General features: G+C 44.4%; 1 protein-coding gene across 6 annotated transcripts in view; it reads left to right on the top strand.

Annotated features, from left to right (window-relative positions):
- Positions 1-13,209, top strand: part of dysf (dysferlin, limb girdle muscular dystrophy 2B (autosomal recessive)) — a 391,959-nt gene that overhangs the window by 265,086 nt on the left and 113,664 nt on the right. For 5 of the 6 annotated variants that reach the window (XM_072256784.1, XM_072256783.1, XM_072256785.1 and 2 more), the window contains 4 exons: positions 3,424-3,465; positions 4,295-4,396; positions 8,317-8,478; positions 11,030-11,195. In XM_072256784.1, the coding sequence (XP_072112885.1) occupies positions 3,424-3,465; positions 4,295-4,396; positions 8,317-8,478; positions 11,030-11,195 (472 nt within the window). The remainder of the gene's footprint in view (positions 1-3,423; positions 3,466-4,294; positions 4,397-8,316; positions 8,479-11,029; positions 11,196-13,209) is intronic. The other variant, XM_072256786.1, reaches the window with a different exon arrangement.

Genomic DNA, 13,209 nt, shown 5'->3' with positions numbered 1-13,209 from the left:
GAAGTCAAGAGTCCATCTCATTGTACAAGGTCCCTTCAAGAGTCTGATAACAGCAGTTCAAGGATCTGTTAAAAGTTATTAACATTATTAGAAGACTTTAGTTAATAAGGAACAAAAATGTGACAAATAGACCTGGGGCTTGTTGACTGGGTGGAGAGGAAGATAGGACTTAGGAGATCTCGTTCTCTCCGAAGAACAAGTCAGCTATTTAGGACTGAGATGAGGAGGAATGTCTTCACTCAGAGACCACTGGGGAAGTCAAAGGCCCAAATGTCCGTGAGTCTGACTCTGCTAGAGGATGTAGGCTGAAGCTGGCCTGTCCTTATATGTACATGGGTTGGAGAGAGGAATGGGGCTTGATTTTGCTGCTGCTGTTCTGTTGCTTGTTGTGTTCTGTGTTCTGCTGAATATGGTGTTTTGGCGCCCGAATTTTTGGCGACATTTACAAGCTGCAGTTATGTTGGTTGATAATGCAAATGACATAGTTCACTGTACTGTTGAAGCGTTTCAGCATGAAATGTCAACTGTACTTTTTTCCATGGATGCTGCCTGGCCTGCTGAGTTCCTCCAGCATTTTGTGTGTGTTGCTTAGATTTCCAGCATCTGCAGATTCTTTCTTGTTTGTTATTTCACTGTATGTTTTGATGTATGTGTAATAAATAAATGCATCTTGAACCTTGAAGCAGAAGGTGGTGGACCTTTGGAATTCTTCGCCCTGCAGGGTTGTGGAGGCTCAGTCAGCGAATTCCTTTAGAACAGAGATTGATTCTGGATATGATGTGACTCAAGGCCAGGATAAAAGCCCTGAGCTAGATGAGCTAGATGAGCTGTGAGCCTGATAAAGGGGCTTGAGTGGGAGGTGAGGAGAGGATGCATGACCTGATATTCTTCAAATTGCGGAGTTAATCCAAGGAATGAGGAATCTTCTCAAATGACTTTTGTTTATTATGTATCGACAATGGTTTATTATTGTCACCATGTACTGAGAAGCAGCATCATCGTGGATGGTCCGAAGCCTGGCTGCGGAAGGAGGAGTGTTGGGCATGAGGCTAGCGACCTGATCTTGTGAAAACGCAGAGCGACAGAAACACCAGCGGAAGCTGAAAATACCTGATCCATGGAGAGGAAGGATCTTCAAAGATCTATCTATTTATTTAGTGATACAACGCGGAGTAGGCCCTTCCAGCCCTTTGGGCCGCACTGCCCCAGCAACTCTGATTAACCCTAACCACATCACGGGATAAGGTTACCATGACCAATTAACGTACCCAGTGCGTCTTTGCCCTGTGGGAGGAAAATGGAGCACCTGGGGAAAAACCACGCATTCCACAGGGAGGACGGACAGGATGCCAGGATTGAACTCTGAATTCCAGAACACCCTGAAACATACCAGAGTCGCACTAACTGCTATGCTACACCTGTGTCCAGTGACGGGCTACTTGAAAGGCTGGCCCAGGACACAGGACTGTCAGCAGCCTATGGCCCAGTAGGGGTGATGGGCTTAAGAAGAAGTACCGAGAAAGAGTGAACGTCTTGTGTGCCATCTAAACAGATTATTCCATACATAAGTACATCGAGGTAATAGAAACGAAAACATTATACAGAATATAGTATTACAGAAAAAGCGAAATGCAGATTGACAAAAACTGCGAGGATCATATTGAAGCAGATTGGGAGATCAAGCGTTCATCTTTTAGTATACGAGAGGTTTATTCAAGAGTCTGATAACAGTGGGATAGAAGCTGTCTTTGAGCCTGGTGGTACGTGCTTTCAGGCATTTGTATCTTCTGTCCTATAGAAGGGGGCGAAGGGAATGTCTGGAGTGGATGGAATCTTTGATTATTTTGGCTGTTGTACTGAGGCAGCGAGAGGTGTAGACAGAGTTAAAGGAGGTGAAGCTGGTTTCCATGATGTGTTGAGCTTTCCTTTCTTCCCATCCCCTTGTGGGATTATGTGCCGTGTAGTATGACGTAGGCGATCATGGTCTTTCCATCGCCATGATTGTTCTTGGCAAAATTTTCTACAGAAATGGTTTGCCATTTCCTTCTTCTGGACAGTGTCTTTACAAGATGGGTGACACCAGCCATTATCAACACTCTTCAGAGACTGTCTGCCTGGCGTCCTGGCGTCACATATCCCAGGACTTGTGATATGCACTGGCTGCTCATACAACCATCCACCACCTGCTTGCTCCCATGGCTTCATTTGACCCTGATCAGTCAGGGGGGGGTGTGGGAGGAGGGAGGAGGAGCTAAGCAGGTGCTACAACTTGCCCGAAGGTGACCTGCAGGCTAGTGGAAGGAGGGAGTGCCTTACACCTCCTTTGGTAGAGATGTATCTCCACCCCACCACCCAATATATAGACAATGCAGAATGAAGTGTAAAAGCTGCTGGAAGAGTACAGTGTAGGTAGACAATAAAGTGCAAGATCAGAACTAGGTAGATTATAAGGTCAAGAGTCCATCATATTGTATGAGGGGACCATTCAATAGCCATACAACAGTGAGATAGAAGCTGACCTTGAACCCAGTGGTACGTGCTTTCAGGCTTTTGTATCTTTTGCCCATTTGGAGAGGGAAGAAAGGAGAACATCTAGGGTGGCTGATGTCTTTGATTATGTTGGCTTTATTCCCAAGGAAATGGTTACCTTCGGAAGATGGTGGTGGGATGGCGAATGAGTGTGGGTTGTAGTCAATGTGTTGGCTGTCCATCGTATCCAGCAATGACAGGAGATTTGTGCAGGAGAGCTTATAAAGTGGAAAAGCCGTTGCACTTGGACATTCCACTCTCAACAGTGGAAGTCCGGGCCCAGTGGTATGAATTACCACCACAAACTGGGGTCTTCCTTGATTGCAGTGGATGACCATGACTTATTCTGTGCCTTCACTCTCCATGGAGTGTTGCAGTACCACCTTCTTGTCCATTGGATCTCATTGTTGATCTCAATCACCCAGTCTGCTGGAGCTGACTTTGAATGCTAGGACAGGCATGTCCCTATCTCACCAGGGTATGAGGCTTTCCAGGTACCCTCACCTGGTTTAGCCCATCTGTGGACAGTGTACAGAGGTGTAGCTATTGCTGCATGCAAACAGCTACTTGGAGCCACAGATTGAACTGAATGTGCACTGGGGGCCAAAGATGAGTGAGGTGTCCCAGAGTGAACACTACTAACCCCTTCACCAGAGGTGCTACCCCTCCCTAGATGCCCGTACACCTGCTGTAGTGAATACAACAGGATTAAACATCATGGGATCAATATTGGAGGCTGAAGCAGGTGACCTAATCCTATGTCAATGACTAGATGGCTGTAGATTTGAAAAAAGTGCTTGATTTCTCTGAGAAGATGTATGTTGTCTCCTGAACTTCCAGTTCCGATGGTCTAACAATCTTCTCTCTGGTTTCTTCCTCCAACATCTCCCTCAGCTCTGTGTTCCTGACTTCTTCAGCGAGGGTCTGCTGAGATGGGTATAGCTTTCCTCGCCTTCCTCACTCACTCCTGCTCTTTGTTTACCCTTAATGTTTACCATCTACTTTTTCTATCAACGTTAAAGGAAAACTATCATTGAAATCTCAGTCCCTCCTCACCTCTCCCTACCTGTAATCTAACCTGTGTTTGGCTTAGCAAAGGCAAGTTGTGTCTCTCCAATCATCTGTCTTTATGTCTCAGATTTACCCCCTGCTTCTTCTACCGACCCCATTGTATCACTGTGGAAAATTATCCATCCTTCCCCTCTCTCCCCCTCTACCCCCTCTGCTTCCCCCTTCGCACTCCCCTTTTGTCCTCCCCTGCTATCTCCCTCCTCTTTCCCCCTCCTCTGCCCTCTCTCCCCATGCACATCTCCCCTCCTCCCCTCTCCCTGTCCTCCTCATTCCTCTTCCCACTCTGCTTTGCCTCTCTCCCTCCTCTCTCCAACCTCCCCTTTACCACCCTCTAGCTCTCTTTCTCTCTCTCTGTCTCCTCTGAATCCTTCCTCCCTCACTCACTCTCCCTCCCCCTTCTCTCTCTTTCTCTCTCTGTCTCTCTCTCCTCCTCTCTCCCTTTCCCTCTCCTCCTATCTCGCCCTTCCCCGCCCTATGTGTGTCTGTTTGGTTCTTGTGTAAACCCCGAGTGTGCGTGTGCATGTGCATGCATGCCCGCTTGCGAGAGCTGTTGCTGTGCGGCGCGGAGAGAGCTGGGGCGTAGGTTGAGCTACCCCCCCTCCAGCCGGGACCTCGGTCACCCTGTGAGTGCACAGGGAACAGACCGCTCCCCACCCTCCACACTCGTTCTGACCCCTGCTTCTTCTCCCGGCAGGAGGATGACACGGATCTGCCGTACCCGCCTCCGCAGCGGGAAGCCGACATCTACATGGTGCCTCAGGGCATCAAGCCTGTCCTGCAGCGTACTGGCATTGAGGTGGGTCACCGCTCACACCCCTACGTCCACTCACCCCTCCCACCCACAGTGATAGTTGTCTGGTCACTCACTCAACACGGTAACAGCCCCTTCAGCCCATACCAGCATGCTGTCCCCCATGACCACCAGAGTTCAATCAAAGATTAGCTTTACTTGTCATGTGCACAATGAAACATCAAAACATGCAGTGAAATCCATCGCTTGCAGCACTGACCAGCACAGTCCGAGGAAGCACTGGGGGCAGTCCGTAAGTGTCAGCACACTTCCAGCGCCAATACAGCATGCCCACAACTTACTAAATCTAATCTTCACATCTTTGAAAAGTTGGAAGAAACCAAAGACCCAGAAGAAATCCTGGCAGTCATGGGGGGAACCTACAGTATAAGTTCCTCATAGACAGTGGTGAGAATTGAACCCCAGTCTTACAGCTGGCCTATTCTTACGTGCCACACCCCCACCAAGCTAGTTACACCCGACTGCCTTTGACCCTAATCCTTCCAAACCTTTCCTATCCTTTTACTTTTCAAAATGTCCTTGAAATGTTGTCATCATACCAGCCCCAATCACCTTCTGGCAGCTAGTTCCATAGAAGGAACACCCTCTAGATGAAAAAGAAGCCCCTCATATCCCCTTTAACTCTCTCTCCTCTCACCTTAAACCTGTGCTCCCTGGATTTTAGTTCCCCTTCCCTGAGAAAACGATTGTCTGCATTTACCCTTCTATGCCCCTCTAGATTTTATACACCTCTATAAGGCCAGCCATCATTCTCCTACACTCCCAGGAATTAAGTCCTAGCCTGCCCAACCTCTCCCTATAGCTCAGGCACGTGTCCTAGCAACATCCTCATAAATCCATGTTAGAGAGGAAATGGATCTGGAACCATTGGTTGGTGAATTTCCACGCCCCACCACCAATCCCCCAACCCATCTCTCTCTGCCCCCACCACCAATCCCAACCCATATCCCTCTGCTCCACTACCAATCCCCCAACCCATTTCTTTAAGCTACTAGCTATCCCCCAAGCCATCTCTCTCTCCTCACACCACCAATCCTCTAACCCATCTCCCTCTGCCCCCACCAATCCCACAACCCATCTCTCTGAAGGCACCACCAATCCCACAACCCATTCATCTCTGCCCCTACCATAACCGTGTAAACAGTCCCTTCAGCCCAAGTCATACTTGCAATTGGCCTGTGCTTACAATCATGTCCAGTCAAACTCTGCTAGATCCTGCTCAATAATAACAATAACAATAATGGGCAAAATAAGTTATGCCTTGACACACCTTCTATACATGGATGATTGAAATTATTTGCTCCTTCATCAGCAAACCTAAAGCAATTAATTCAAAAGATATAAACATGACGTTTGGACCAGATACATGCAGAGCATTAAATATAAAGAAAAGTGCAATAGAGCTAATAGAATACAAAACAGAGCAGCAGGATACAATACAACTGGTGGATGAATATAAGACATGTAAGTATCTGGGATATTAACAAGCAAAGAAAATAGATCATAGTGTGATAAACGAAAAACTTTTGACAGAATTTTCTCCAAGGCTTAAGAAAATCTTAAGAAAGGCTTAAGGCAATAAACACTTTCACTGTAACCATAATAACATATTCTTTTGGTATAATATCTTGGTCAGAAACTGATCTGGAAAGTATACAAAAAAAAGAACTGAATGACAAATTTCAGAAAAATTATGTACATTTAAACATGTTTAGATGAATATGACCGGACACAGAATGGAGAAGAGGAATAACGGACATTAAAAATCTACACAACAGTCAGATAAAACTTCTAAGGATAAACTTCCATCAACAAAAACAGAATTCAGCACTCCATGTCAGCATATGCAATTCTGATAAGAAGTACACACCTCTAAATTTAAATGGGAGCTCAAGCCAGAAAAATGAAGAAATTACCACTATTGAAGAAATAGTTAACCAATGGAAGAGCATAATCCTCCATGGAAGACATCCCCATGATCTGAGCAGACTAGATGTCGACAAGACAGTGTCGAATGCCTGAGCCAGAGTTGGAGACCTTTCCCCAGAAATAGAAGCACTACAGGACCAGGTGGTTAACACAAAAAAAAGATCAAAAATGCATGATAAAAGACCAAAAAATTCAAGACGATAAATGTAGAAAATGCCCAGAAAACCAGAAACAATCCCAACACATTGCAAGATCCTGTAGCAGTTTAACTCAATCTGATTACTTAGACAGCCAGAATTGGTAAACATAATTCACCAAAATCTTATTTTAAAATACCAACTCATAAAAAGGAATCGTATTTTACTATAAATACAAGCCTGATCCAGTTTTAGAAGCAGAATTCCATAAATTATATTATGACTGATCCATTTTTACAATCTATAATAACCATCTGGATGTAATAATGCAGGATAAACAAGCAAGAACAACTTATTTAATAGATATAGCCATTCCAAACACAGATAACATACTGAAATCAATAAGTGAAAAACACCAGAAATATGCTGAATTAATAGAGGAAATTGCAAGACTTTGGAACATGAACAGGGTATGCATTGTCCCAATAGTAATATCCACAATCGGTATCATCCCACAGTCACTACACAATAGCATTAAACAATTAGGGCTACACAGTAATATCTATGTAAATCTTCAGAAAGCCACAATACTAAACACCACTAGAATAGTTCTAAAGTTCCTGGCAATTGACAAATGAGTGGGCTATGCCCGTACCTCAGGTTTTAACAGCTTGAGCTGAGAAAAAAATAACGAATACTACCAATAATAGTGTATTGATAGAGCACCTTTGTTACAGACTATGTAGTTCAAAGTGCTTTACAGTGGGGTAAAGTACAAACATGAAAATAAAAAACATAAAATATTGGTTAAAATCTAGTTTAATTTAATAAGCTTAGAGCAGGTACTTAAAAATGTCAACTGAGTCGTATCCCACATTGAGTTCCACAGATTAGGGGTGTATTTCAAAAAAGTGACCTCCCAATGACTGTTTGAGGGAGACTGACAGAAGACTGGCTCTACAGTTTGCCCTGGTCCACTTCAGCACCTTAACTGGTGAACTGGTAGTGTCTTTTTTCATAACTAATTTAAAACTAGCAGAATGACGGTGACTGGACCCAATGTGCTGATCAATGAACACTTCTGCTACATGACCGTCCTCATGCTTTAGGAGGAGGCCCAGTGTCACACCCTCTCTAGTATGTCCTTCTATATGTTGACTAAGGAACCTTTCTTGGACACAGTCCACAAATTGCACCCTGTCCAAGCCTTTCACACTAAATTATCGAACATAGAACATAAAAACCATACAGAACAGCACAGGCCCTTCGGCCCACAATGTTGTGCTGACCCTTTAACCTACTCCAAAATCAATCTAATCCTTCCCTCAACAATAGCCCATAATTACCTATCTAAGAGTTTCTTAAATGTCCCTAATGTATCTGCCTCTACCATCAACCCTGGCAGGTCGTTCCACGCATCCACCATTCTCTGAGTGGAAAACTTACCTCTCACATCCCCGTATATTCTTCTCCAAGTCTATGACTATGCAGTCGATCTATACCTCATCATCTTGTACACCTTTTATCAATTCACCTCTCGACCTCCGCTTCAAAAAGAGAAGCCCGAGCTTGCTCAGCTTATTCTCATAGGACATGCTCTCCAATGCAGGCAGCTTCCCAGTAAAGAAACTTAGTTCTGACACCTCCCCGCCCCCACCCAAACTGTATTTTCCTCCAATCACCTTAATCTTATTTAGTTAGGCCCCCTCGTATTAGCCATTTCCTCTCTGGGATAAAGCTTCTGGCTTTCGACATCTCACATCATGGAGGCGAATTTGCACCAAAAAGACCCAGGGGCTTGGGGAAGACTCGGTCATCGGTTGTGTGCATTCTCTGCAGATTCTCACCTGGGGCTTGCGGAACCTGAAGAGCTACCAGCTGTCCAGTGTGTCCTCGCCCAGCCTCATCGTGGAGTGCGGGGGAGAGATGGTTCAGTCCTGCGTCATTAAGAACGCCAAGAAGAACCCTAACTTCAGCACGTCCGTCCTCTTCTTCGAAGTGGTGAGTGACTTCGCAGCTATCTGCTGTGTCCCCAGGTCTCAGAGGGCTGATGGGGAAACCCCTTCCGTCCAAGTCAAGTCATTGGTTGGTGGTGATGTGCACATGTACGGTGAGATAAAAGTGTAATGAACAGCTTCCTTGGAGCAGTAGCACAGGCAAGTAGATTCAGAATCAGAATCAGGTTTATTATCACCATCTAATATGACAGGAAATGTGTCATTTTGCAGCAGCAGTACAGTACAAGAAAAAAAATTACTAGAAATTACAAAATAAAGAAAATGAAATAATGTCTGTTCATGAAAACTGATGGCATAGGAGAAGGAGCTGTTCCTGAAACATTGATTGTGGGTCTTTAGGCTCCTGTATTTCCTCCTTTATGGTAATAATGAGCAGAGGGCATGTCCCAGCTGACTAAGGTCCTGAAAGATGCTGCCTTTCTGAGGCAGCAGCTCTCAAAGATGCCCTTGATGGTGGGGAGGCTAGTGTCCATGATGTCGACAACGCTCTGATCTTGTGCTTTGGAGCCTCCATACCAGATGTTGATGCAACAAGTTAGGAATGTTCTCCATGGTACATCTGTAGAAATTTGTGAGTCTTTGCTGCCATACCAAATTGTGTACAGTGGATCCCAGTTAAAATGACTCATTTTGGCCCAACTAAGCGACTGCCCTAGTTAGTAGAAGTTCAAGGAAATAGGTAAAATGATGTAAAAAGCCAAACTACTGTTTAAATGAGTAACCAGTTGTATTACCACAGTACTATAAAACTGTGTAATAGTTCATAATAGTTATTGACGGAAGAATTCATCCAGTGTACACTGCCATGTTCTTTTCATTGAACAAAAGAAATTGTAAATGACAAAATCTGTGCAGACTCCTAGTGTAGGTAATGGACTGCCTTCATCGCCTTCCTGCATGAAATAGTTGGAATCCAACAATAAACTTCCTGGCATCCTGTGCAGTCACTAACTCAGGTTCAGATGTGCTTTTGAATTGGTGTCTGTCGGTGCTAATGGAAAATATAACACGAGTAAACACAGCTAGCGCCACGTAAAAGTGGTTTGTTCTAAGCACATTCAGCAACTAATGCTAGTTAGATATCGCTCGGCAACAATCTTGTGTCCCAATTAAGCGGCATAGTGTCCCAAGTAAAGGAAGGGAATCCCGACTATTTTCTCGATTAGTTTTAGTTTCTTTAAGTTTCTCAAATAAGCAGCTGACCAATTAACTAATGGCACAATTAACTGGAATCCACTGTATATATAAACAGTGAATAGAAAAAAAAGTGTGCAAACAGGCATTAGTGTAAGAAGTGTGCACAGAGACAAGTCCATGGTTGTGCAAGAGGTGGTCCATAGTTTTCTGTTGCCATGGTAGTGTTAGGGTTGTGTAGGTCTGTTTAGGATCTCAGTGTTGCAGGAAAGTCTTGATGGTGTTGGACTTCAGGGCTGTGTACCTGCTGCTTGACAGTATGAGTGAGAGCATCAGCATCAGAATCAGATTTAATACCACCAGCATATGTCATGAAATTTGTTAAATTAGTGGCAATACATGATGGCATAGAAAAAATCAATATCAATTACAGTGAGTGCATGTATTTATGTATATTAAATAGTTAAATTAAAAAATAGTGCAAAAACAGAAACAAATGTGAATTAGTGTTCATTGGTTCAATGTCCATTTAGGAATCGGATGGCAGAGGGGAAGATCCAGATAGTGGGGGTCCATGATGATAGATGTTGCCTTCCTGTAATGCTGTCAGTGGTCGGGAGAGTTGTGAAACTCCTCATCTCTCCCAGTCTTAGATCTCCTTCAGTCACTGCCCACCCCGGACACCCTCTCTTCTCCCATCAGGCAGAAGATAAAACAGCCTGAATCCTGGAAATGCTCTGCTTGAGACCACAGGAAACTGCAGAGATTTGTGGGCACAGCTCAGCACATCACAGAAACCAGCCTCTCCTCTACAGACTCGACATCAGAACTGAGTGTGGAGGGGAGGTAGCCAGTGTAAGGAGGCAAAAGAGAGGAGTGGCAAGTGATGGGAAGGTGTGTGAAGGGAATTGAACTCAGACACTTTTGTGATTATCCAATATTTCTGTGTTTAATGCCCTTCTGCTTAACATAAGAGAAGAGTCTGATGTCCCTGGGTCTGTACTTGGAGTTCAGGAAAGATATGGAAGGATCTCTTTGAAACCTACCGGCTACTAAAAGGCCTGGATAGAGTGGGCATGGAGATGATGTTTCCATTAGTCGGTGGGTCCAGGACCAGAGGGTACAACTTCAGAAGAAGGGAATAAACCTTTAAAACTGAGATGAGGAGGAATTCCATTAGCCAGAGGACGGTGAATCTATGAAATCCAAGGCCAATTTAAGTGTGATAGGCTCTTGTTGATAAGGGCATCAAGGATTGCAGGGAGAAGGTGGGAGAATGGGAAAGAGCAAAGAAAGAAAATCAGCTGTAATTGAATAGCAGAGCAGCCTCAATGGGCCGAATGGCCTAATTCTGCTTATATGCATTATAGTCCTTCCAACCAACTTCTCTATGTCCTCAGCGTTTACCGAAGGAGGAGCTGTATGCTCCACCCATCAGCATCAAAGTGATTGACAACAGGCAGTTTGGGAGACGGCCGGTCGTGGGCCAGTGCACCATCAGGTCTCTGGAAGAATTCTACTGTGACCCATACACAGAGAAGAGAGATATGACACCTCTTCTGGCTGGTAAGAGATTACAGAGCTGTCTATTGCGTCTACTAATATAACTTCTCACAGATGCATGCCAGCTAAACAACAACTTACATTGAAGTAACACCACTGAGGCGGGGGTTGGGGGCATGGTGGTGTAACAGTTAGCATAATTGTTTACAGCACCAGAGATCAGGGTTCAATTCACGCCACCGTCTGCAAAAAGTTTGTATACTCTCCTTGTGACCACATGCGTTTCCTCCTAGTGCTCCAGTTTCCTCCTATATTCCAAAAACATATGAGTTAGGGTTGGTGAGTTGTGGGCATGCTACGTTGGCACTAGAAATGTGGCTATTTTTGGGTTGTCCCAGCACATCCTCAATGCAAATAACACATTTCACTCGATGTTACATTGCATGTGTCGCAAATAAAACCAACCTTTAATCTTTAACATGGCAGCACTCAAAGATGTCGGAGAAACTCAACGAGTCAGGGAGGGAAAGGGACTTGATATTGTGGTTTAAGATCCTTTATTTGGATGTGCTTTTGCTGGAGTAAGGAAACATCTGCTAGAGGAACTCAACGGGTCGAGTGGCATCTGTGGGGAGAAAGAAATTGTTGACGTTTTGCATCCTGACGCTGGGTTTCAACCCCAAATGTTAACACTTTGGCATGTCACCTCTGCCCCTTTTTAACCTTTATCGATGCGCAATAGAAAGCATCCTATGTCGATGCATAGTGACTTAGTACGACAATGTTCTGTACGTGATCGCAAGAAAACACAGAGTTGTGGACGCCACTCAGCACATCTCAGAAAGCAGTCTCCCCGACGTGGATTCTATCTGCACTTCCCGCTTCATTAGTAAAACAACCAACATAATCAAAGATCCACCCTGAACATTCTCTCTTCTTCGCCGCCCCATTGGGCAGAAGATACAAAAGCCTGAAAGCCCATACCACCACAACTGGTCGTCTCCCAGATGATCTGTGGTCAAATACCTTAATGATGATGGCAGAGAATACAGCTCCTTCGGTAAACTCTGAGGGTAAAGAGAAGTCTGAAAGGCCATAGGACATAGGACCTGATGAAGTGTCTCGGCCTGAAACATTGACTGTTTATTCCCCTGCATAGATGTTGCCTGACCTGCTGAGTTCCTCCAGTATTTTGTGTGTTGCTCAAGATTTTAGAGTCGCTTGTGTTTATGATCAAAGTTCAAAGTACATTTATTGTCAAAGTACATATTTTTCACCATATACAACCTGGAGATTCATTTTCTTGTGGGCATACTCAATAGATCCATAATAGAATCAATGAAAAAGACCACACCAATTTTGGCTTTCAATGAGGGTGGAAAAGATAACAAACTGTGCAATTACAAAAAGAAAGAAATAATAAAAATATATAAATAAGCAATAAATATTGAGAATGTGAGATGAACAGTCCTTGAAAGAGAGTCCATAGATTGTGAGAACATTTCAATGATGGGACAAGTGAAGCTGAGTGAAGTTGTTCTATTTGGATCAGGAGCCTGATGGTTGAGAGTTAATAACTGTTCCTGAACCTGGTGGTGTGAGTCCTGAGGTTCCTGTACCTTCTTCCTGATGGCAACAACAAGAAGAAAGCATGACCAGGGTGGTGGGGGTCCCTGATAATGGATGCTGCTTTCCTGCAACAGTGCTCCATGTAGATGTGCTCCATGGTGATAGGGCAGGCTGTATCCAACACGTTTTGTAGGATTTTCCGTTCAAGGTTGTTGGTGTTTCCATATCAGACTGTACTGCAGCCAGTAAATATACTCTCCACTGTACATCTATAGAAGTTTGTCAAAGTTTCAAATGTCATGCTGAATCTTCGTAAACTCCTAAGGAAGTGGAAGCACTGCCCTACTTTCTTCGAAGTTGCACTTAGATGCTGGGCCCAGGACAGGTCCTCTGAAGTGATAACAGTGAGGAATTTAAAGTTTCTGCTTCCCTCCGCCTCTGATCTCATGGACTGTCTCATGGACCCCCGGTCTCCTCCTCCCGTAGTCAATAAGCAGCTCCTTGGTCT

This window comes from Mobula birostris, chromosome 4 (genome assembly GCF_030028105.1).
Source record: "Mobula birostris isolate sMobBir1 chromosome 4, sMobBir1.hap1, whole genome shotgun sequence".
NCBI classification, from domain to species: domain Eukaryota; kingdom Metazoa; phylum Chordata; class Chondrichthyes; order Myliobatiformes; family Myliobatidae; genus Mobula; species Mobula birostris.
This window is presented reverse-complemented; position numbering and strand designations above follow the sequence as displayed.